A 25,056-nucleotide genomic window follows, 5' to 3' on the forward strand; every position below is an offset into this window, starting at 1 on the left:
CTGCTTCGGGGGCTCTGGCTCACTCAGGCGGGGGGAGGGCGCGGTACGGAGGAGGCGGGGCGACCCTGCGGCGGCAGAGGCCAGCGTGACGTTGCACCAGCCTGAGGCGCGCAGTGCGTTCTCCCGGGGAAGTTGTCCCTGGATCACGGGAGCCTGGCCGTGGCAGGCTGCACCGGCTCCCAGGAGGGGCGGTGGGGAGAGTGACCTGTGCTCGCACACAGGCTTCTTGGTGGCGGCAGCAGCAGCCTTAGCGTCTCATGCCCGTCTCTGGGGTCCGCGCTGATGGCCGCGGCTCGCGCCCGCCTCTGGAGCTCGTTTAGGCGGCGCTCTGAATCCCATCTCCTCGCGCACCAGGAAATAAAGAGGTAAGAAAAAGTATCTTGCCTCTTAGGCAGCTCCAGACTTTTTCCCAGACTCCCTCCCGGCTCGCCGTGGCGCACTAGCCCCTTCAGGCTGTGTTCACGCCGCCAACCCCAGTCCTCTCCCTGCAATCCGACCAAAGCCCGAGCCTCAGCTCCCAGCCCCGCCCGCCCCAGCGGGGGAGCAGACAAGCCTCTCGGGCTGGTGAGTGCTGCTCGGCGCCGAACCTCCGTGCAGGAGTCTCTCTGCTTTGCCCTCCGCACCCCTGTGGCTGCGCTCTCCTCCGTGGCTCCGAAGCTCCCCGCCTCCGCCACCCGCAGTCGCCGCCCGCGAAGGGGCTCCTAATGTGTGGACACCTTTCCTCCTTCACGGCTCCCTCCCACTGGTGCAGGTCCCATCCCTATTCTTTTGTCTCTGTTTTTCTTTTTTCTTTTGCCCTCCCCAGGTATGTGGGGAGTTTCTTGCCTTTTGGGAAGTCTGAGGTCTTCTGCCAGCGTTCAGTAGGTGTTCTGTAGGAGTTGTTCCACTTGTAGATGTATTTCTGATGTATTTGTGGGGAGGAAGGTGATCTCCACGTCTTACTTTTCAGCAATCTTGAAGGTCTCTCTCCTTAACTAGCTTTAATGGTAATTTTTACTGTGAGTAAACATGAATGATACACGTGCTGTTTGTAGAAACACTTTGTTTCTTTTTTTAAAATAATTCAGTATGTGTTTTGTTTTTTTATAAATTTATTTATTTATTTATTTATTTTTGTCTACGTTGGGTCTTCGTTGCTGCGCGCGGGCTTTCTCTAGTTCTTTCGAGCTGGGGCTACTCTTCATTGTGGTGCACGGGCTTCTCATTGCGGTGGCTTCTCTTGTTTCAGAGCACGGGATCTAGGTGCACGGGCTTCAGTAGTTGTGGCTCGTGGCCTCTGGAGCGCAGGCTCAGTAGTTGTGGCTCACGGGCCCAGTTGCTCCGCGGCATGTGGGATCTTCCCAGACCAGGGCTCGAACCCCTGTCCCCTGCATTGGCAGGCAGATTCTCAACCACTGCGCCACCAGGGAAGCCCTAAACACCTTGTTTCCATTTATCTGATGCAAGGGCAAATTCATGGTGTTTTTGAAAAATGAATCATCGAAAGTTTGGAGAATGTTCAGTCCAATTTAGTCAACAAATGAGAAAAGTGAGCTTCAGAGTGATAATTATTTTATTCAAGATAACTAGCACATGACCAAGGCAGAACGAGACCCTGGCCTTCTGACCACTTGCCCAAGCCGGTGTTTACCACTTTGGCGTTGTTCACAATAAGAGCATGTGTAATTACATTAAAAAGGAATGTTTAAGCAACAGTGCTGAAAAGGAGAATATAATATGGATGGCAGGAAAGTATTTTTAAGACATTCTCAAAGCAGATGTTAACAGCCAGCAGGCACGGCCCAGCCCTGGATGTTCTCGGAGGCTCACAGGGGAGTGAGACAAAATCAATTTCTTATTCTAGTCCCTCACTTCTATGCATTTAAATGTTCCTGCGGCAGCCTTAACATCTATAGTCCCTTTAATAGACAGCATGGGGCTTTGCTGGTGGCGCAGTGGTTAAGAATCCACCTGCCAATGCAGGGGACACGGGTCCGAGCCCTGGTCCAGGAAGATCCCATGTGCCGCGGAGCAACTAAGCCTGTGCACCACAACTACTGATCCTGCACTCTAGAGCCCGCAAGCCACAACTACTGAGCCCGCGCGCCTAGAGCCTGTGCTCCGCAACAAGAGAAGCCACTGCAATGAGAAGCCCGTGCACCACAACGAAGAGTATCCCCTGCTCGCCGCAACTAGAGAAAGTCTGTGTGCAGCAACGAAGACCCAATGCAGTCAAAAATAACTAAACAAATAAATAAATTTATTTAAAAAAAAATAGACAGCATGAACTTTTGTTTCGTTTTCTTGGTCTGTATTTTTGTGATTTGTTTTCAGCACACAGATAGTACCCTGGAGCATTCCTCTAGAATATGTAAAGATAAGGCAGGAGGAGTAATTGTTCTCCCAAATTAGAGTTGGCAACATGGATAATTTAGGGAGTTAAAGTTTCAAGTACCATGTATTTATTTTTGTTTTTGTTTTCATCACAGGAAATAGAAAGAGAGGGATCTGGGGCATGATGTTTATTTAATCTAAAAGGACAGCCACTTAAAAACATACAAAGGACTTTTTCCTGGCAGTGTTGTTTTTACAGCTCAGAAGATGCTGTTTTATATTTGACCTCCACTCTGGTTAAAGAAGGGCAAATTGTTCCTCCTCAAAAGTTTTTGAAGGTTTTCAAGATGGATTTAAAATATTTTGACTTTTAAATTATGCAGTTTTTCCCAAAACTTTTTAAAAGCCAATTCAGGATCAGCTCCCCCTGTTCCAACGCCAAAGGAAGATTAAAATAATAACTCACACAGATGCCCACACTACCCGAAAATGTGTACTTTGGGAAGTTAGGTGTTAAGTACAATTTGAACATAAGTGCAGAGAGTCTTCTACTAAAAAACTTTTACAAAAGTCACCATGGTCCCATTTGACATTACCCAAGTCAGGAGCTGTCCCTCTGGTCAGTGACTCTGTAGGAATAACCATGGGAACTGCTTCGTGATAAAGATCTTGCTTCCTATTTCAGAAGCTCTGAACACCAAAGATAAAAGCTATCTCATTTTCACTTGCTTTTAAGACACTGAAAATAGGGACTTTCCTGGTGGTCCAGTGGTTAAGAGTCCGTCTTCCAGTGCATGGGATGTGGGTTCAATCACTGGTCGGGGAACTAAGATCCCACATGCCGCAGGGTAACTAAGCCTGCGTGGTGCAACTACTGAGCCCACACGCTCTGGAGCTCGTGTGCCACAACTAGAGAGAAGCCTGTGTGCCGCAATGAAGAGCCCGCACACCGCAACGAAAGATCTCGCGTGCTGCAACCAAGACCCGACGCAGCCATAAATAAATAAATAAATATATAAATAAATATTTTTAAAAACCTGAAAATAACTTTTAAAAGTATATGGTAGAAAGCTGACCCTATATACTGTGTATATATATGTGTATAGATAGCTATAGATATTAAGAAGCTGACCTTTGATTATCATTCAACCTTTTCTGTTGGGAAATATGACTGAGGACTCTGAGGGACAGTCCATTGGAGACTGTGGTCTGAAATCCTGCATCATCTACCCAGAACTGAGAAAGAGAAAAAATGTTTTGAAGAAAAATTCCACAAGAAAGAAAAAAAGTGGAAAACCGTGTGAATGAGGCATTCACTGTCACCGTTCCCCCTCCATTGGCTGGGCCCCTTGCCAGGTCCCAGACACACTGCTCAGCGGCCAGGATGTGCCGGTGAGCAGGGCAGACGCTGCCCGGCCTGCTTGGAGCTCAGTCTACTGGTGACGGGAGACAGACAAGTAAAGGAGTGGCGGTGACAAGGTGTGGTAAGCCTCCTGGTAGGGCAGAGCTTCTCAGCCTGACGGCACAACAGAGTCATGTAAGGGGTAACTGAATCTAAACCTGTGGGGGTAAAACTCGCACTCTGTAGTGGTGTGGACTCTGCACAGGGGATGCGACGGGTGGTCCAGGTAGGGCGGCTACAGGAGCAGGTGTTCTCAACACTTAGAGGGTGTCAGCTACCCACACGTTGCTGGGCTCCACCCGCAGAACCTCTGATTCATAGGTCTGGGGTGGGGAGAGGCCAGGAAACTGCAGTTCTAACAAGTACCTAGGTAATGCTGATCTTGTGAATTTGGGGACCACATGCTGAGAGCTGCTGAGGTAGTAACAGTTACTCTAGTTCAGGGAGCTGAACTGAGTTTCCAAGAGGGAGTGATGTCTAAGGTAAACTGTGAAGGCTGAGTGGGGCTCAGGGAGGTGTGTGATGACCCGCGAGCGTGTGAGTGAGTGTGTGGGGTGGACACGAGAAGCTCGAGGACATGTGTCATGGAGACGGAAAAGCAGAGCAGGGTCTGTAAGAGCTGAACCAGTGTTCGGCATAATTGGCTTCAGCCAGGTCATGAGGTCAGCGTAGCCCCATTCCAGAGTCCAGGGTGTATTTTAAGAGACATGAGTAAACAGGGGTAGAATGTGGTCAGATTTGTGTTTTGTAAATTTGCTGCAAGTCCATTTCTGGATGTGGGTTGAAGGTGGGCAAAAGTGGGGAAAGTCTAGCTAAGGAGCAGTTTTCCAGTAAAAGAGATGATCGTTTGCACACGGGTGGTGGCAGAGTGGGGAGGGAGAGAAAGGGACCGATCCCTGAGGTGTGTGGCACAGACTAAATAGGACTTGGTGACCGATGTAAGGTGGACGTTGGAGGTGGCGAGGAGTGAAGCCTGGGGTGCATTTGGTTACTGGGGGTTAGCGATGCCGTTCCCACAGGGGTCAGAGTGGGAAGTGGTGGTAGCTTAGGAGTTTGGACACACTGCATCCAGGTGCCTGGGAGACCTTTAAATGGAGAGGTCTGGGAAGCAGGTAGATGTGTGGTTGGAGATCATTTGCATGTGTGTGGGGTTATCAGCATAGAAGTGACACCTGAAGACATAATTAATGACACCCAGGGGGACTAGAGAGGGAGAGAAATTGAAAGAGGCATGGGTCATGGGTCACGGGTTTCAGGGCTGAGGTTGTGACGGTCATGTCCACTGTGGGATAAACGACTGCTGTTCACTCACAGGTGTCAGAAGTGGGATTGAGTAAATGAGTTAAGAGAGAGGTTCTGAGCTGCCTGCCTATGGATGACATGAGAGTGCAATGAGAGTGCATCCTCCTGTTCTGTCCGGGAGAGGTGCCATCATCTTGTTTCCCTCCCTGTAGCTGGGGGACAGCAGCGGGAGCCCCACAGGCTGGGGCAGCCGGGCCCAGGCAGGGTGGCCTCCGGGAGAGGGCAAGGCTACGCCGGGACGCTGAATCAGACATTGGGACATATCCAGCCCGGCTTCAGGTCTGCTCTGGATTGTGAGGAAACACTGCAGTCCTAAGGTCGTAGGCTGGGTGTAGCGAGGTGGGGAAGGTGATGGGGTGTCTCTTCGTCTTCACGTACGCACACGATCAGCTGCAATGTTTGTGACATACTCTCTGTTACCTGGCTTGAGCCAGTTCCTGTAGCCATAGGCGATATGGGCTTAAAATAAATAAATAAAAAGTTCCTACCCTGAAGGGACTTAGACAGCAGGGATTCGATAGACATTTTAAAATCCAGCATCTCAGGAACAACGCATAATGTAGTTGTAAACAACGTAGTTTGGTATAAACTGTATATAAATGAGTTAGCGCTGACACAAAAATACCCGCCACCTGTTTTTTCTAGCACTTTCATTCCCGTTCTGAAGAGGACACTGCCTCTAGAGAACCCCTGCCACACACATGCTCCAGCTACATAAAACACATCCCAGGGGGTCTGGGGTCCCGGTCCTTTTGAGCCCAGCCCTGTTCTGCCCAGAAGCAGCACCCAAGGAACACGAGAAGGGGGGCCCTCCCCCCTGCTTTTGTGAATCCCAACAAAGAGACACAGAAGAAACCTCTCCTTTAAAAAATTCTTTTCCTCCTTCCTTCTTTCCCTCACTGCCTCTCACCTTGTTCTTTCTTTCACTTTCTTCTTTTCTTGAGGGAGACACAAACTTAGTGTTATCATCTGAACAACTTCTCCTTCCAAATTCACTGCTGGTTTTCTATATAATATATATATTTCCCCCCCAGGGGGAGGCTAGGGGAATATCCCTCACTGTTTCACCTGCTGTGATTTAGGCTACAGGCCAAAAGCCAGCAGAACCTGCTGAGAAACAGAACTGGGTACGGAGGTGAAGATCAACAAGCCATTTTTGCTCCTGTTTTGAAGGACCTATCCATTGACAATGTTAGAATATGCCTCAGTGGTTTTAAAACATCTCTCTTTGCAGACTTGATACCATCCTTCTCTATCAAACTTAGCATGGCAAATATTTCAAACTGCAGTGTTAATCCACTCTATCAAATTTATAGCGTGCTAATTAATAAGCTGTAACACATCTCTACTAATTGCCATCTTATTTGTGTGTTACAAGAAGCCCTGATTGGGGAGAATTAAATACAATGAAAGACCTTCTATTTTTACCGCTGTTTGCCTTTTCCCATCAGGCAGAACCTGATACTTATCAGCTCCTTGAAAAGCCTAAAGTGGCGCACGGCCTCTGAATATTCCTCCTCCACTAAGGTTTACTTGATAAATCTTATTTCTCAGCTTGGGACCCCTGTATGCCCAGTGCTTTACGTCCGAGTGGTCATCAATAACATAACTGGAGCCGACCCTGTCGCCAGGACTGGGTGTTGCTCGTGCACCCAACGTGCTCCGGGAAACATCTTCCCTGCCTGTCTCGGGTGTCGTCCCAGGATCCAAGAGGGCAAGAGAATGGACACATGCTCTTACCGTTATCATTGCCTTGCTTGATTTCCTCCGCTGTCCGATCAATCAACACGTACAAAGACCAGACCACGCAGGTGATGGCAATGACGTGGAAGGTGACAGAGCAGAATATCTTCCTCCTCTCGCTCCTGGTCATCTGCAGTTTCTCCCACTGCAATTACAAAGGAATCACACGCAACTGAATCCCCAACCCGTAAATGTCGCTCCCCATTTATACCCCAGGCATAAATCATGAATCGAGGGAAAACACTGAAGAGTTGTCATTTTAGATGACACTATAATATTCACATAAGTCTTTGTGTTTGAAAAGATCTGAAATCATAACCCGTGGAGTTATAACAACTTAAGCATATATTAAAATGAAAAAAAAATTCCTATTCTCCAAATGAATTAAATTAGGTCATTCCTGGTTTGCTATCCTGTAGTTCCCTTGTCTGTAACACGAAGGGGCCAGTTTTAATATTGTACAATTTTCAGAAATCATTTCCACTCAGGTGTCTGCATATTACTTCTCTGTGGTCCTAGGTTATAAGCAGTAATACATAGTCTCTTCTTGGATTAATACATAACCTGATACAGTGTTGCATTCTTGAATGTGTCAATTTAACAAGTATTTGAATGGCTGAATGATATCTGTGAGAGAAAGTCAACATCTGTTCACAACTCTTCTCCTAGAAGACAAGTTTTATCCTCCCGGCAACGGGAGAAAGTCAGCTGCAACCCCTTTCAGAGCAGCCTTGCTTTGCTGCTGCCACTACTGTCACAATCACTGTACCCAAGTCCCACTCCTCAGGAAGTTGAGGGCGGCGCCCTCAGCCTGCGAGAGGGGGAGGGCCACAGTGTTTATAGTAGGAAGTCAAGGATTACATGAGGGAACATCTCCATTATTTACTTTGAAGTAATAGGCTCTCAAATGAAATTTTTGCTACCAAACAAAATTTTAATGCCTTGACAGCGACACTATCACTTGATTACAGTGTTAGGATTTGATCTTTTTCTTTGCATATTTCTATAGGAAAATCAAACCACTATGATCTTATTAGATCATGGATTATTTCAGTAATCCATGATTCTTTACATTCATTTTTCTTAAAAATTGAAGTATAGTTGTTTTACAATATTGTGTTAGTTTCAGGTGTACAGCAAAGTGATTCTGTTTTATATATATATAAATGTATATATATATTCTTTTTCAGATTCTTTTCCATTATAGGTTATTACAAGATATTATAGCTCCCTGTGCTATATAGTAGGTCCTTGTTGTTTATCTGTTTTCTATATAGTAGTGTGTATCTGTTAATCCCAAACTCTTAATTTATCCATTCTCCCACCCTATCCCCTTTGGTGACCAAAAGTTTTCTATTTCTGTGTGTCTATTTCTGTTTTGTAAATAGGTCCATTTGTATCTTTTTTTAGATTCCACATATAAGTGATATCATACGATATTTGTCTTTGTGTGACTTCACTTAGTATGATAATCTCTAGGTCCATCCATGTTGCTGCAAATGGCATTATTTCATTCTTTTTTATGGCTGAGTAGTATTCCAGTGTGTGTGTGTGTGTGTGTGTGTGTGTGTGTGTATGATATATATATCACATCTTCTTTACCCACTCCCCTGTCGATGGACATTTAGGCTGCTTCCAGATCTCGGCTAGTGGTGTGAATAGTGCTGCTACAATTTGTCACATTCTTTACCTGTTATGCTCTCGCTAAAAGCAGAACCCTTAGAGCTTCAGAAGGCACTCTCCCATCCCACCCCACCGTCATGCTCCCTGAAGCCTGGCTCTGCCACCAGCTCTGGGACATGGGTGAAGCCTTCGGTCTTTCCGGGCCCAGATGCCTCATTTTCCTTAGAGTCAGAGGTGTGATGGACAGGTGTGGTGGAGAATACACTCCTCTCCTTTTCCTGCACTAACAGACTAAACCTCTGAGGCTGGCACTGGGCCAGCTGAAGCTGCTTTCCCACCTTCCTGGCAGAGGTGACAAGGACTGCTTCCTACCGGTGAGATGTGAGTGGCTATCTCCTGGGATGCTGAGTTTTTGTCTTCCTGACCCAGGAATTGCCCCTTCCTCTTTCATTTTCTCTTCTTTGCTATTAATGAGGAGTTCCTAATTAATGGTAAAAGTCCCAACAGTCATCTTGCAACCTTGAGGGAAAGCCTTGAGAATCGGAGAGACCTCAGCCAATCGGCCACAGCTCACTTCCGGCTGCCCGTCATATGCGAGGGAAAGAAAGCCCTGTCCGGCTGAGCCGTTATTTCTCAGGACTCTGGTCCTCGCTGTCAGAGGCCATTCCTGATAGGATCAAATAGAAACCTCCTAACTTCCCTTCCGGTCTGAATGTGAAGGTCCTATCATTTCATTTGTAAGAGAGCACAATGCTTAAAGCCTGATCATGACCCTCTAGAAAGCTTCTTAAACATTTTAGAGAAAGGAATGTTTTCTTTACAAACACTATCCGTTCCTCTCTTACTGCCCGGGTAATCGTCACAGAGTTTTCCTTACAGAGTCTGTTAGAGCCAACTAACCATTCGTACCTCATCTTGGACTTTCTTTTCCAACAAACTATATTTTATATATTATTCTAAGTAAATAATGGAAAACCTTAGTAATGAAGCTACGGGGAAACCAGATGCTTCAATCTAAAATCTATTTTTAATTAATCAATATTGAATTGAGAAGATTTCAGGATGTGCATCTTAGCTTTTATCAAAGCTTCACATCATAGGTGTGAAAGATTGATTTTTAAAATTTCATTTTGTTATTGATTTATTATGATGTTAATCTGAATAATTTGTGTGACTATAGAACAGAACATTATTGTTTGGCAATAGCATTTTGTGATTTAATAACTATTTCTTGGATTACCTCTGTATCCAGTATGATCAGATAAAAAGTGCACGATGGTGCAGAAGGGCAACTTTCCATGTTCAAATTTCCTAAACGTTCCAAGCAGATGGCGATACCTTCATACTAAAATATCCATACCAAATCAACCCTCACTTGTAAGTCTGGCTTTGGAAAAAACGCTTAAAAAGTGAATCTTCTTCAATCTAAGGAGCATTTTGATGAAGTGGCTGAAGCACATTCTTTAAAAGTAATGAGCCTCAAATAGAAAAATATCAGCGGCGCTGATAGGGATGAACCAAACTCCTTTTAGCTCCAGACAATAGAAGTTCTGAAGCTGTCACTTCCTAATCTCAGCAGCGTTTTATGGAGTGTAAAAGGACCAGCAAACGTTGCTACTTTCCTTTAGAAATCCTCGCAGGGACCACTCAGGAATTCACCAGACAGCACACGAGTAAACGCGGTACCACAGCGCCCTCGTCCGGGCGATCATATCACTGCACACGATACCCAGCGCCAGGCATCCGCAGAAACGTCAACAATTTCATAAAATGTTCGTCCACATTTTTGTACTTTCAGGTTTATATACAAAGTTTGAATAAGTTTTGCAAGCCCCACAGTGAGAAGTGGATCGGGAAGGCAAAGATAGAAATCTTATTTTAACAAAGTTGTCACGAAAGGGCAAATACTAATTTATTATTTGGGATGCTAAAATTCAACACCATCAGTTCGCAAAAGATTTTGTGATGGCACAGCGCTGATCTGCACAAATGCACATAGCATCGGGCTTCCCTGCCCAGCTGTATAAAGTAATGTGTGCTTATGCCCACAGACCACGTGTCCGTTGTGAAACGCCCCCCCCCCACCTGTGGAGCGTTAAGAGAAGCCTCCTGGGTGCTCAGTTTTGGGGGGGGGGGACACGTCTCTGCAGGGGGTCTCAGAGGAGCTGGTGGAAGTGACCAGAAGCAGCAGCGCGGGAGGGGGGCGCCGCACAGTCGCTCGAGCGCCTGGGCCTCTTTCCTCGCCAGCCCTTGCCCTCCTCGGCCTGCTCGTTCCCTTCACCTGCAACACCAGCTTCGCAATCTTAGCGCCCGGGACCTCACTTCCCTTTACAGGATCCCTGGGTCTCTGGCACCTGTTTTACCGTCCTTAGCCTTTGATCCCTTATCCAGACCCCTCAACGACAGAGAGAATTGAACAGAACTCCGTTATTCAACTTAGAAATATACAATTAGATTGTTCTGAAAAGACTTCCAAATTGGAGCCAAAATTGATGCAGATACTGTTTCTGTGAAATTCTCCATTTGCTCTAGCGAGATGAAACTGAGCGAGTTTTCTAATTTAAATTACTTGTATTTGCCTTCTGTCCTAAAATATAAATTCAAAAGCACTGCCTAATGAGAATGCTTTTTTAATGTATTTTTTGTTGAAGTATAGTTGAATTACAACATTGTGTTAATTACTGTGGTACAGCAAAGTGACTCAGTTATACATATATATACATTCTTTTTTAAATATTCTTTTCTATTATGGTTTATCACAGAATATCGAATATGGTTCTCTGTGCTATACAGTGGGAGCTTGTTGTTTATCTCTGGGGCAGAGGTTCTTAAAGAGCTTCCCTGGGGCATCAGCATCAACATGGGACTTGTCAGTGTGACATTAATGAAAGAAGGAGGCCATCTGGCTGAGGTGGCTCAGTGCCTGGGCGCCCACATGAACAAACCAAAATCTAAGCCTCTAGACGTCTCACAATGGACACCAGTCAGAAAGTGTACACGATGCGAGCTGGTCCCTCAACAGAATTACAAATAACCAGGTACACAGATCGCCTGGTTTTCTTGCTAAAAGAGTCAAAACCTCAAATGTGACATCCATAAATGTTCTGTGGGTCTACCGCAATCTCCTGGAAAAACTCTCCCCCCCCCCCCCATAGTGTTCTGTTCCCTTTTGGTCCACCAATAATTACTACTTAGCATCGTTCATGCATGGTCCCACGTGAAGGGGTATTATACATTTCTGATTGAATGCAGCTCCTCTATTATTTCCCTTGGTAACAGGACAAGAGGAAATGGCCTCACGCTGCAGCAGGGGCTGGGACCCACATCCAAAGAACTCGCAAGCAGGAACAGTGAGTGTGGGCCACATGCAGTGAACCCGTGAAGTCTCCCGCTGAAATGTAACTATGGGATTGACAGCTCTGATTGCAGGACATTTGGAGCACATGTTGATCTGGAGTTGGGGGAAGTAGTCATTGACATGCAGGGCAGGAAAGATAACACTGCAAGCAAGTGGCGGTCTTACTGAAAAGTGGTTTACAAATTTTCCCAATAAGAAGATGAATACTTGGGAACATGGAATCAATGGCTTCATTTGCTACCACCCTTGGCATCCAGAACTACTGAGTAATGGGTATTACCTGGACAAGGAGGGAATAATAATACAGATTCTTCAGCTCTGGGAGTCCTTATAAGTAGAAGTAGTTTTCAGCCTTGGCTGTCTAACAGAAGCCTCTGGGCAGGTAAGGTCCCAGCACACATACCAGACCTCACTGACTCCATCACCGAGAGCACACTTGGTCCGTGGTCCAAGCACGTCTGCTAAAAATGAGGGCCCTGCCACTACGTGCAGTGTGTCCTGGGCTGGGTTACTTTAATCCTCTGTCCTTCCATTTCCTTACCTGTAAAAAGGTGATAAGAATAGTATCTACAGCAGCCACTATGGAGAAAAGTATGAAGTTTCCTCAAAAAACTAAAAATAGGGTTGCCATATGATCCAGCAATCCCACTCCTGGGAATACAGCTGGAGAAAATGCTAATTAGAAAAGACACATGCACCCCAATGTTCATTGCAGCACTATTTATAATAGCCAAGCCATGGAAGCAACCTAAGTGTCCACTGACAGATGAATGGATAAAGAAGATGTGGTACAGATATACCATGGAATTAGCCATAAAAAAGAATGAAATAATGCCATTTGCAGCAACATGGATGGACCTAGAGATGATCATACTAAGTGAAGTAAGCCAGAAAGAAAAAGACAAATATCATATGATATATGATTATATGTGGAATCTGAAAAGTGATACACATGAACTTATTTATAAGACAGAAACTGACAGTCATAGAAAACAGAATTATGGTTACCATATTTTATCTATGAAATCGATAAACAAGGTCCTACTGTACAGCACAGGGAACAATATTCAATATCCTATAATAAACCATCATGGAAAAGAATGTGAAAAAGGATGTGTATGTATATGTATAACTGAATCACTTTGCTGTACACCAGAAACCAGCACAACATTGTAAATCAACTCTACTATACTCCAATTAAAAAAAGAATAGTACGTACATTACAGGGGCAAGTTTAAGTGAGTTAATGCACATAGTGAGAAGGGCATCAGGCACTTGGAAAGAATTCAGCGAACGGTTATCATAACTTGGACCTTGCAGCACCACAGCACCTCAGCCAGTTAGCCTCTGGTTGCTTTTACCTTCATGTTGATACCATCACTGGAGGATGAGGAAGGGATGAGTTGGGATTTGGTCATTTTGCAGACTTAAGGCAGTCGAAGCGCCCCACCCCCATCTATTTTCCAAGTACAAATAGATTTTTCTGAATATTGACTCTCACAGCAGAGAAATACAGTTTGTTTGTGTTAACTGTTTATACAAAGAAGGGCAAGTGGATGAATTACTGTGCATATCCTAGGTGGACTCTCTTGTTGAAAGACTGCACAACAATACACTCTTTATTGTTAGGACTGGAGAATATATCACAGGTTGCAGTGTACGTCCCAGTAACTTCTCATTCTTTTTGTCTGGAAATTCAAATCAAAATGTTATGTTAAAGCCACCTAAAGAAATACTGTTTTCGGTGACAGTTTTCACAGAAGGTTAAAGGGACTCAAATATTCCACATAAACCGCAGCACTGATGCGAGCGTGCGGTTATAACTGTGTCTTCCCCGAGTAACGTAATCCACGAGAGGCAGCCTGGTGGGAAACGTGCTCCAGGGCCGCTGTTCTGCCTTCGGGATCGCAAAACCCAAGCAGCTACCTGAGAATGGATAAGTGAAGAAATGGCTCTTTTTCCTCAAAGGTAATTCACTTGGATTTCTATACATAATGACTCTTACTGTTTGCTTTTCAAAAACATGTTTTGAGGCCAGCTGACACAACAGGGCTTTACCCAGAGATCTCCCATCATTTTACAGGATTCACAGTGGTACCTGGAACGGGTCCATTGAGTAGAAAGGTAGGGGGTGTTATAGTAGGGCCAATTCCACTTGTAACAAAAATCCGAGCATTACTGAAATATCATTTTAAAACTTGAGGAAAACGTGCACCTACTTAAAACAATAGCAGTAAAAATATACTGAATATATTTATATATATTGAATATATATATATTCAGTATAATATATTTATATTATTTATATATATACTATATATATTATTATTATATTATATATCATATATATTATTAATTATATATTATTATTTATATATATTGAATATATATATATTATACAGATATATTATATTTGTCACATTCGTTTGCAATGGGATAATAAGTTCCTAAGAATTGCAACCAGCCCAGTGCTGGTGCAGAGATGTGTCAGCTACCTGATGAGAAACTGCCCAAATGCAAAGACACCAGTAGAAGCAGAGGCCAAGGGAACAGAAGATGTTGTGAAGAGCCTGGGTGGCAGGGGGTGTGGGCGGGCAGCGGGGGTCCGAGGTGGCGGGAAGGGAGAGGAGCACATTGGGACATTCAGGTGGGAAAGGCTGGAAGCGCTCTGCTGAGAGAGGCCCTGGGGTGAAGTGACAGGAGGCAGACCCTCGGGTCTGGCACCGTGGATTAGAGCCTGCGCCAGGGAACCTCACCTGTCTGGCTTGGGGCGAGGAAACTACCTCCTAAACCCTCGTTTCCTGGTGGGTACAACTGGGATGTGAAACTATCCCTTGTAAAGGGTTGTCGTTAGAATTATGTGAGAACAATATCCATACACAGTCAGCACTTCGTAAGCCATCACGTAAATCAGGGGTCTTTAGCTGGTTCACGAAACAAAGTTTCATGCAGTTCACAGATGTTTAATTAGGCCCATAGTGGGCTTTATAAAATTATAATTATTCTTGAATTCCTTGAAATGTAACAAACTCAGTTTGCTTTAGTCTCCACCACTGTCTTTGGTTTACACCCTGCCCACCCACTCATCTGTGTCACCTGCTTGGTGCCTGTGGGCAACTGAATTTGTGACTCTGGAAGTGATAGCATCAGTAAGCAAAGTTCTTCAGTGAGATGGAAGCCACAAACAAAACAAAACACATCCAGAGCTTTCAGGATCTTGAAAAGAGCTGTCGATCGTAGAAGCCAACACGAGAGGTGTCAGAAGGGCCAGTAGGTTCTAAAGAGATGCCCAGAAGGGAGCAGTCAGGAAGATCCAAGTTATCGTATTGATTTGCTGGAACGAGTGTATTAGGAAACTGGTGTGTGAGAATATTAATCTTACAGGTATAAATGGCCTAAAAATACTGTGGCCAGTAAATCCAAAGTTTCTAAAATATTTTAATAAAACAGATTAGCTATATTCAGCCAACTTGATCAGGATTAAATTTTTCTATCATATGTATGTATATTACACATTAAATGTATATCTAAATATATATGAATCTCATGTTCCTTGAAGCAATTTTTCTTATGAGCCTTTTCCTGATTTCCCATTGTTTCAAGGAGTTCATGAGAGATGGAATTTCCTAAAAGTTTTGAGCAAGGCATTTGTAATACAGAAAAACAATTTGCTGAGTGAAATCATCCACTAGAGGGTGCAAAAATATCACAGATGAAGGGATTATAGCGGAAAATAACGAAACGGACACAGGCTTATTTTATAGGTCTCTCTACAGGGGAGATATACAATGTGGTTCTGGGGAACATGTGCATTGGAATTGCTATGGTAATAGTTAAAAGGTGATTTCCTAGGCTCTGTCCAGATCCATATCTGGGGGTAGAACCTAGGTATCTGCATTCTTAATAAGCACTCCAAGTGATTTTTATGTGTGCTGAAGTCTGAGAATAACTTCCCTGAGAGGGAAAAAAAAACCCAGAGAAATATTTTAAAGAGGCGCTGTAATTTCTAATACTTTTTCGTGAGAGTGAAAATATACCACCCAGTCCATATCTGGGTTGACTAACATGTTGTCATGTAAGAACACAAATTACTTAAAGAATTAATAGATGCATTTAAACAAAGTTACTTTAAAAATACTTAACCAAACTTGGTTGTCCGTTTTCCCTCAAAGGTTATGCTGAAAATATCATGTGGAACATTCTGGAAGCACTGTGAGTGTGTCACTGCTTCAGGCATGTTGAACCAGTGGAGAAATCTAGGGTGCTGAGTCCAGGGGATACTTAATTATAGGCTGAGACTTCAAAAAGAAAACAGGAAGACAGTTGGGCTACATCTCATAAGATGGCACGTCACCTCTTCCCCACAGAGTCAAGCCCTCGCCTGGGACTCTGGGACTCGCCCTGCCGTCCACGGTGTTCTCCCCAGAAGCCTGTTTCTCTTTAGTGAATATCCACAGTGCACATGGGGTGTTCACAGGCCAGGTACCAGCTTGTGCCTAAATGATCATAGCCTTGCACTTGAGGAGAAATTGCCTGTGTGCTAAGTAGAACCAGAGACTGGGAAATTAGAAGACTTTAAAAAGCCCCAGTTTTGAATTTGGAATTAACAGACACACTACTATATATAAAATAAACAACAAGGACCTATTGTATAACATAGGGACTGTATTCAATACCTTGTAATAACCTATAATGGAAAAGAATCTGTAAAAAGAACATATATATATATACCTGAATCACTTTGCTGTACACCTGAAACATTGTAAATCAACTCTACTTCAATAAAAAATATATATGTTTAAAAAAAGACCCATTTTACCTCCTCATTTTCTAGATGAAGAAACTGAGGCCAAGAGAACTGAATTGATTTACCCAGGGTAATACAGTAAGTTGTTAGTAGATTTTTTTTTTCCCTAGCTTTATTGGGTAATAGATTTTTATCATTCAGAAGCTAATTGCTGAAGCATCACAAAGTATCGGATATTTATTCTAGGTGTCAGGGAGCAAGGTAGTCAAGACTTCTTCTTTTATGAAGTTTACATTGGTGTCATAATTGTGGATTTTTCTGTATTTGTTGGAACAGCGGACTGTATAATCGTCCATCAATCAGATATAATGGGCTTTCGTTTCATAAGCGTTTCTATCCCTTTCCCAGCTGTCTTTTATTGTGTGTGTGTGTGTGTGTGTGTGTGTGTGTGTTTTCTGTACTTATCTTTCTAAAATATTCCTTTGGGTGGCAACAAAGAAAAAGAGAAGTCTCTCCCCGAAATCGCTATGGTGCAGTAGTGCCAGCCTGATTCTAACGACAGCCCACGGTCAATGCTTATTTTCATGTCTGAACGTTGTATATAATGTAATTGGGTTGAGTTTTTTTGTTGTCTTTGTTTTTGTTGCTGTTGTTTTTTACTCTCAGAGTATTTTAGTCAGATAAAAATTTGAAATAAATCAGATAAATAAATATATGGTCTCCTCAGCTTGAATGGCAGCTAATGAAGGTTTAATCTCTCTCAATATTGATTCACATTTTGCAGATAATAATACAAATAAAACAAATAGTGTTTTAGGTAATATATTTTAAAATCAGTTTTATCAGTACTTTGACATCAAGCATAATTAATTGGCTCAATATATTACCTTTGAACTTGTTTTTGGCATTTTATCGACTGACCCTTTGCTAAGAATTTTGTCCTAAAACTGAAGACTTTTTATTAAAGAGAAGAGTTCTTCAGAGTTTTCAGGGGTAGAGGCACACCTCAGAGGTGTTGTGGGTTCAGTTCCAGACTGTCACAATACAGTTAGTATCACAATACAGCGAGTCACACAAGTTTCTTGTTTCCCGGTGCATATCAAAGTCATGTTTACACTATACTGTAGTCTATTAAGTGTGCAATAGCATTATGTCTAAAAAACAATGTACATACTTTAATTAAAAAATACTTTATTCCTAAAAAATGTTAACTATCATCTGAGCCTTCAGTGAGTTTTAACCTTTCTGCAATAGTAACATCAAAGATCACTGATCACAGATCACCATAGAAATATAATAATAATGAAAAAGTGTGAAATATTTTGAGAATTTCCAAAATGTGACTCAGAGATAGGAAGTGAGCAAATGCTTCCGGAAAAATGTTGCCAGTATCGTCACAATCCCTCAATTTGTAAAAAATGCAGTATCTGTGAAGTGCAATTAAGTGAAGCACAATAAAATGGTTTGCCTATATATAAATTCCCTAAATTGTATGTAAAATGCTGTGTGTATTTCCTTTTTCTGGGGAGAAGTCTGTAATTTGCATTGGATTCTCAAAGAGGTCTGAGACATTTTCCGGATTAAAAGCCCTTGCTTTAAACTGCTCTCCCTTGAATTGGTTTAATAGTACTGGGTGCATCCACTTCTTACAAAATAAGGAAGCCCTGGACCAGGGAAGGATGAGAGGTACATAGAATCTCTACAGGCTGGAAATGAAACTTGTGGTCTGGGGACTTGACAAGTTTGGGAAATGAAGAATAACTCTGCAACCACAACGGACCAGATTTCCTCATTTGCAGAACCTAGAGTGGGTTCCAATCCCAAAAGCTCCTTCTCAGCCTCCTGGGTGGTGGGAGAGAATGCGTGATGCTTGCTCGTGTTGTCATGGAGATGCTCATATAAGAGCATCTTTATAAGAAAAGCAACTGTTCCCATCCTACCAGCCCCACATCTAGTTTCCCTCCATTTTATGAAGAAGTTGCTTTGACCAGGGAAAGCTTTTGGGTGGCTAAGCATCTCCTTTCAGTTCCGAGGACACCAGAATGGTGTGTTCAGGTCCTTGCCAAGGCGTCTGTTTCCTGAAATGATCCCTTAGGTCTGACTGCTGTGTGTGTGGAATTTCTTGGGACACACGTGAAAATTGTTCACATTCTAGAACAGATTCCGCTTTCCTTCCTGGAGCTTAAGAGTGAGAAGTGAGTATGAAAGAAGCTCTTATTCAAAAGTTCTTATTTAATAGTCTGTCATTTCCGCCCCCCACCCCGTCTTTATGGAAATCAAATAAAAATGGGTTGGCCCTGCTTCTTTCTCTAGGTCATTCATTCCCAGTTATTAAATTTTTGAAAATAAACACCTTTCTGTGTCACTGTCAATTTCTCTAGCACCATTGAATCCCTGGAAAAGGACACAAATTAAATGGTAAGACAATCTAACATAACTCCAATAATGTGTTCTTATAAAAACAATGAGGAGAAGTTCAGTTATTCCCATTGAAAATGAAGAAGGAAGGTTTAATAGTCCCATTTAAATATCCCCTTTGTGCCAAAGATCATAAAAGCCTTTTGATGCTTGAGCTCAGTGTGACAAAGGGAAAGAGGACGAGGGTGAACTTGGGGTTATGTGACAGTTTAGAGTGGTGTGGGGTAGATTTGTCTGAGGAAACTGCAAAGACTCAGAGTGTAGTGTGAGGAGGGGAGACTGGATGTAACCAGGTGATGAAGAGCCTTGAGTACCAACCCAAAGCGTGGGAATCTGGGGCATGGGATTGACGCGGATGCATTAACACGTGGGGAGAAACAGAAAATGTTCTTCCCGGATTTCCTTCATGGAATTTGTTTGAAAGCGATTTCTTCACGACTAGTTGGAGTGAAAAGCGAGACACACAGGACGTGAGCCTGGGCTGCTCTCTTTTTTGTGTGTGTGTTAGTTTCTGCTTTATAACAAAGTGAATCAGTTATACATATACATATATCCCCATACCTCTTCCCTCTTGCATCTCCCTCCCTCCCACCCTCCCTATCCCACCCCTCTAGCTGGTCACAAAGCACCGAGCTGATCTCCCTGTGCTATGCAGCTGCTTCCCACTAGCTATCTATTTTACATTTGGTAGTGTGTATATGTCTATGCCACTCTCTCACTTTGTCCCAGCTTACCCTTCCCCCTCCCTGTGTCCTCAAGTCCATTCTCTAGTAGGTATGGAGGTTCCTTAAAAAACTAAAAATAGAACTACCATATGACCCAGCAATCCCACTACTGGGCATATACCCTGAGAAAACCATAATTCAAAAAGAGTCATGTACCACAATGTTCATTGCAGCTCTATTTACAATAGGCAGGACATGGAAGCAACCTAAGGGTCCATCGACAGATGAATGGATAAAGAAGATGTGGCACATATATACAATGGAATATTACTCAGCCATAAAAAGAAATGAAATGGAGTTATTTGTAGTGAGGTGGATGGACCTAGAGTCTGTCATACAGAGTGAAGTAAGTCAGAGAGAGTAAAACCAATACTGTATGCTAACACATATATATGGAATCTAAAAAGAAAAAAAAAAAAGGTCGTGAAGAACCTGGGGGCAGGACGGGAATATGGGCTGCTCTCTTTGAGGGAGACAATGAAGAGCTTGTCTGTCCTTCCGAGGAGGTGTGGGGATGGGGGGATGGAGAGAGTCTGGGAGTGGCTAGGGAGAGGGCAGAGCCCCTGGCTTCATGATGAGATTTCTCTCCTGCTATTGCACTCACCAAACGTTGAGCGTATTTGGGGACAAACACCTACAAAGTGGCTGATTTTTGAGGTCAGATTTATATGAACAGAAGTGGGATAGCCTGTATGGACAGAGTATGTAAAAAGAGGGAAAATAAGCTGCAGGTACCTGCAGAAAGCAGGAGGAAGATGTAGATCATCCCAGACCATGGATTTGAAGTTGGGCCAAGTTTAAGCAAATTTCCCAAGGGTACGGTGGAAAGGATGTTAGGGTTTAGGGTTTAGGGACTTAGAAAGCCCGTTCTTGTAGCTCTGTGGAGGACGAACTGGAGAGAGGGTGATGAAGCGGCAGCTCCTGATGCCAGTTTTCTCTCCTCTGGATGGACACATGTGCTAACAGGTGGGTCTTATTAACTGTGACTTCTACTTTGGAGAACACTGAGACTCTCATGGGTAAACTCCCCTAACTTCCTGTCTTCAGACTTAATGCATCATACCCTTCTTACTTCCTTTCCTCTTATTTCAGCTGACAAAATGTCCCTCCACGGTCCAAATGAATCATTCCCTATGACCCTTCACCCTGTGATTGTATCTTTTCATTTATTTTAAACTTCTCTCTGGATACAACCCCTTTCCCTTCAATATAAAAACCTGCTTTTATGTCTCTCCCAGATTTTATTTTACTGTAGTTTGTTATTTTTATTTAACTGCATGTTCATTATAGAAAATGTATAAAATACAGAAAAGTAAATCAGAAATAAAATCATTCATAATCTCATCGGCCATGTGTATCTCAATATTGCGAAGAGGTCAGTTCTGTTCCAGTTTCTTTTAAAACTTTGGTTTCAAGAGTGTGACTCTCCTCCACTGGCCCTTTGCCCCCTTCTGGCTGCTGCTGTTAATCTTTCTCTGCTGCCTCTTCTTTTCCACCTTCCCCTTTATCTTGGTCTCCAGGGCTCCATCTTCATCCCCGTTCTCATCACACTTTCTCACTCTTCACTGGCTCATCTGGGTCTGAAGCTTCCACTACCGGAAATGTCCTGATGGCCGTTTCTCTCTGCATCCAGACTCAAGCTCCCTGAGACTTACCTCCTGTTCTTGGCTGACCACAGGCATCTCAAGCGCATGTGTCCTGCCTGGACTTCTGATGTTATGTCCCCGGATTTGCTCATCTGCATGTATATTCTTCCCCAGTGAATAATCAGACCCTTCCCCCCGTCACGCAAGGCAGAAAGCTGAGAGCCATCATGGGTGGTTTCCTACACCTCATCCTTCATCTTCGGTCCTTGCAGTAGCTCAGGAGCTAAACCTCACCACATGCCTTCCTCTCCATCCCCTCGGCTACTGCTGTACTGAATCGTTTTCTTTCCTAGCTTGCATGTTGTACCTCGCTTGCTCACTCACACGGGCAATGCACCCTCCACACATGGCTGCAGCGCTATCTTGCAAAAATACAAATATATTCATTCCTTACTTAATACCCTGAAGTGTCTTTCCATTCCCTTCTGGATAAAACTGAAATTCTTTAGCAGAGCATCCTATATTACCTGACACTTGCTTTCTATTTAACCTCATCTATTATCTGTCTTAACAAGAATATTAATAGCTTTATATGGTTCATTTTATTCTCACAACCTTTCTATGATGGACATCTTATTATTACTTTCATTGTAGGTGAGGATGGGAGATTAAGAAACTTGCCTATGGTCATCCTTCTCTCTGGCAAAGCCAGCTATTTTCAGCTTGTGAATTATTCATACTCTATGCACGTAAATGCACTATTTTCTTGCCTAGAATATCCTCAACTCTCTAGATCTCACTAATCACCATTTATGACCAGTTTCAGTTCCCCCCTCTCCTAGGAAGCATTTCCTAACCATCCAGCAAACACGATCACCCCTACTCTGAACCACAGAGGCAGTATGGGCTACCTAAAACCATAGACCTGGGCATAACACGTTGACCTAAGTCTGAATCCCAGATCCACCGTGTAAAAACTGAGACTTTAAACAGTTTATTTAACCTCCGCTGGCCTCTGTTTACTCACTTCTGACACTATGATAAGAACACCTATTTCATGTTTCTTGGGAGGGTTAAAGGAGGTTAGGTATATAACAAAGCATGCACCACAGGGCTTGGCACCAGTAAGCAACCAGTGAACTCTGGCTGATTATGGAGGCCACAAACATAATGCAGCTTAGTGTATCATTACTGTAGATGATCTACACCGCTACCAAATTTACTTAATGGTAATCCAGGAGGAAATTTTCCTTTGGACCTCAGTGACCTGATAATCTATATATTTGCTGAAATATTTCTATTTGTATACTAAGAATTATTTAATTGACCACATTTCTCTCTTTGGTTTGGCTGCTAAACTATTGGAAGCACACAGCTCTTCCCATGTAAACAGCATACAGACCATGGTACGAATCTTCCTTATGTTTGCTTTAGGATTTTACTTCACTCACCTTCTTTTCCTACAACCTCCTCATCCTTTCCCTTATGTTTTGGAATGGATTTCCGAAAGCAGGCTCAAGTTCTTTGTGCATTGTGATGGGGTGCTAATAATCGTTGAAGGCCGTAATAGGAGAGGGCTGAGCTGAAAGGCTTTGTAGACAGACTGACAGGTGAATACCTGATCTGTCAAATCACGATAATGGGAAGAAAATAATGCCAATGCTTCAATAGTAGATATGATAATCTGCACTATTTTGTATAGATAAAACTCTTTATTGAAATAAGAATGGCAGCTGAAAGGTACTGAGGTGTGTTTTATCTAATAAACGTGCAACATGAAAATGCTCTGAGCCAGTAAGCCCCACGCAGAAACTTCATTACAGCCATATTTGTGTCTCAAAGCTTTGGGAATTGTGAAGTGAAAGATGGCTCCCTTTGATGTGATCAACTTTTGAGCAAAAATGTAAGGAGCGGGAAATCATATGACTTTTTGAAAAACTAACTGGAAACCCGTGCCAGCAGTATTGCATGAGTGACTAAGAATTACTTCCAATTATTTACATAATTAAATGTAGCTTGTGAGTTGTATTGCCAAGACTAGGTTAAAAATAAAGTCTTCAAATGTGGTACATATGCACATATGCACATATTCCATTGCATATTCTACTACTCAGCCATGAAAAAGAATGAAATAATGCCATTTGCAGCAGCATGGATGGACCTAGAGATTATCATACTAAGTGAAGTAAGTCAGAAAGAAAAAGACAAATACCATATGATATCACTTATATGTGGAATCGAAAATATGACATAAATGAACTCATCTATGAAACAGAAACAGATTCACAGACATAGAGAACAGATTTGTGGTTGCCAAGGGGGATGGGAGGTGGGGGAGGGATGGCTTGGGAGTTTGGGATTAGCAGATGCAAATTATAAACAACAAGGTCCTTCTGTAGAGCACAGGGAACTATATTCAATATTCTGTGATAAACCATAATGGAAAAGGATATGAAAGAGAATGTATATATATGAATAACTTCATCACTTTGCTGTACACCTGAAACTAACACAACATTGTAAATCAACTATATTTCAATAAAATAAATTAAAAAAAACAGTCTTCGAATCTTTAAACCTCAGTAAGAATCTTAACCTAACCCAGTTTTCTTGTTAATAGTGAGCTAGCAAAAATAGTAAAATGACCCCTACTATTCTTCTATTGAGATTTTCTTTTAAACCAACCTCTCGGGAGCCCAGATCTCTGGGGAGACACCTTCCCCCTTGATGTCAGTATCTGAATTCAAGCATGATGCTGTCATAGCTTCCTAGGGAATCGTGGAGTTAGCCCAATTACATGGAAAGAACTCTCAAAACTGGGTCTTGACTCTTAAAAAGGGGGGAAATATACAACAGGTGGGTGCTATTAACCTCAGAAAATACTTTGTCTTTTATGTGATTTAATTTCACAAACCATGAAAAAGCTGTTGACTGCAATCAATTTACATAGAAATTAGTTGAAATATGCCGACATTGTTACCACAGCTCCAAAAATGTAACTGCCTTTAGTAAACAACCTCACATCTCCTGGAAATGCAGAGATAGGGCACAAATGCTATGGAACTAACGTTAACGCTTTAATATACACATTATCCCTCAAGTCAAATTCTTTCACTGTAATGACACGATATCTTATAAAAAAGTAATAGCTTTGTGCACGCAGGGGATGTACTTGACCCTGTGTATTATAAGAGATGATTGAGATTTAGGGTTTGCAGCACTGGAAATGGTTTTCTAGAGGGGAGAAAGCAGTTAAGTGGGTTGCCTTGACAACATGGGTTAGTTGCATCAAGAAATCCATGGCAATGCAGGAGCTTCTGGTATGTCAAGATTGCAAACTATCTCGCAAGTGAGGTTAAAAGAAAACAAATCCCACTGCAAGGCAGTGTTACCTGACCTATGAAATATTAGTTCTCACTTTTTATCATGAACCTTGTTAGAAAATAGATGAAAACTCTAGGTGGGCAAGATAGGAGAGGGGTAAGAAAACAGGAAGTACAAGGGTTCTATTAAAGAGTCTTCCCCACTCTCCTCCACACACCTGCACCCCCAACAGGGCTCCAGGGATCCCTGCATGTTCTCTGAAAGTCAATTCTGCTAAGAAAAGGTGTCTCGCCCCGATTCTGTTCATTTCCCCAGCAGTCTCCCACAAAGCTTCTCTGTGGGGAATATCCCATGTCCATATTGCATATTCATAAATAATGAGCGTAATAAGGGTTACCGCAACAAAGCTGGTTATTAGTGGAAGTGAAAACAAAACCTGTTAATATGCATGCTCTCTAGTCCAATTATCCTGGCAGGGCTGAGGAGAGATTTATCTGCAGATCATCAAGCCTCAA

General features: G+C 42.9%; 1 protein-coding gene across 4 annotated transcripts in view; it reads right to left on the reverse strand.

Moving 5' to 3' along the window:
* The window catches only part of MARCHF1 (membrane associated ring-CH-type finger 1), an 884,469-nt gene that overhangs the window by 12,000 nt on the left and 847,413 nt on the right, over positions 1–25,056 (reverse strand). For all 4 annotated transcript variants that reach the window (XM_082391765.1, XM_082391764.1, XM_082391766.1 and 1 more), the window contains one exon: positions 6,758–6,905. In XM_082391765.1, coding sequence (XP_082247891.1) covers positions 6,758–6,905 — 148 coding nt within the window. The remainder of the gene's footprint in view (positions 1–6,757; positions 6,906–25,056) is intronic.

This window comes from Balaenoptera borealis, assembly GCF_965194805.1.
Source record: "Balaenoptera borealis genome assembly, chromosome: 4".
NCBI lineage: Eukaryota > Metazoa > Chordata > Mammalia > Artiodactyla > Balaenopteridae > Balaenoptera > Balaenoptera borealis.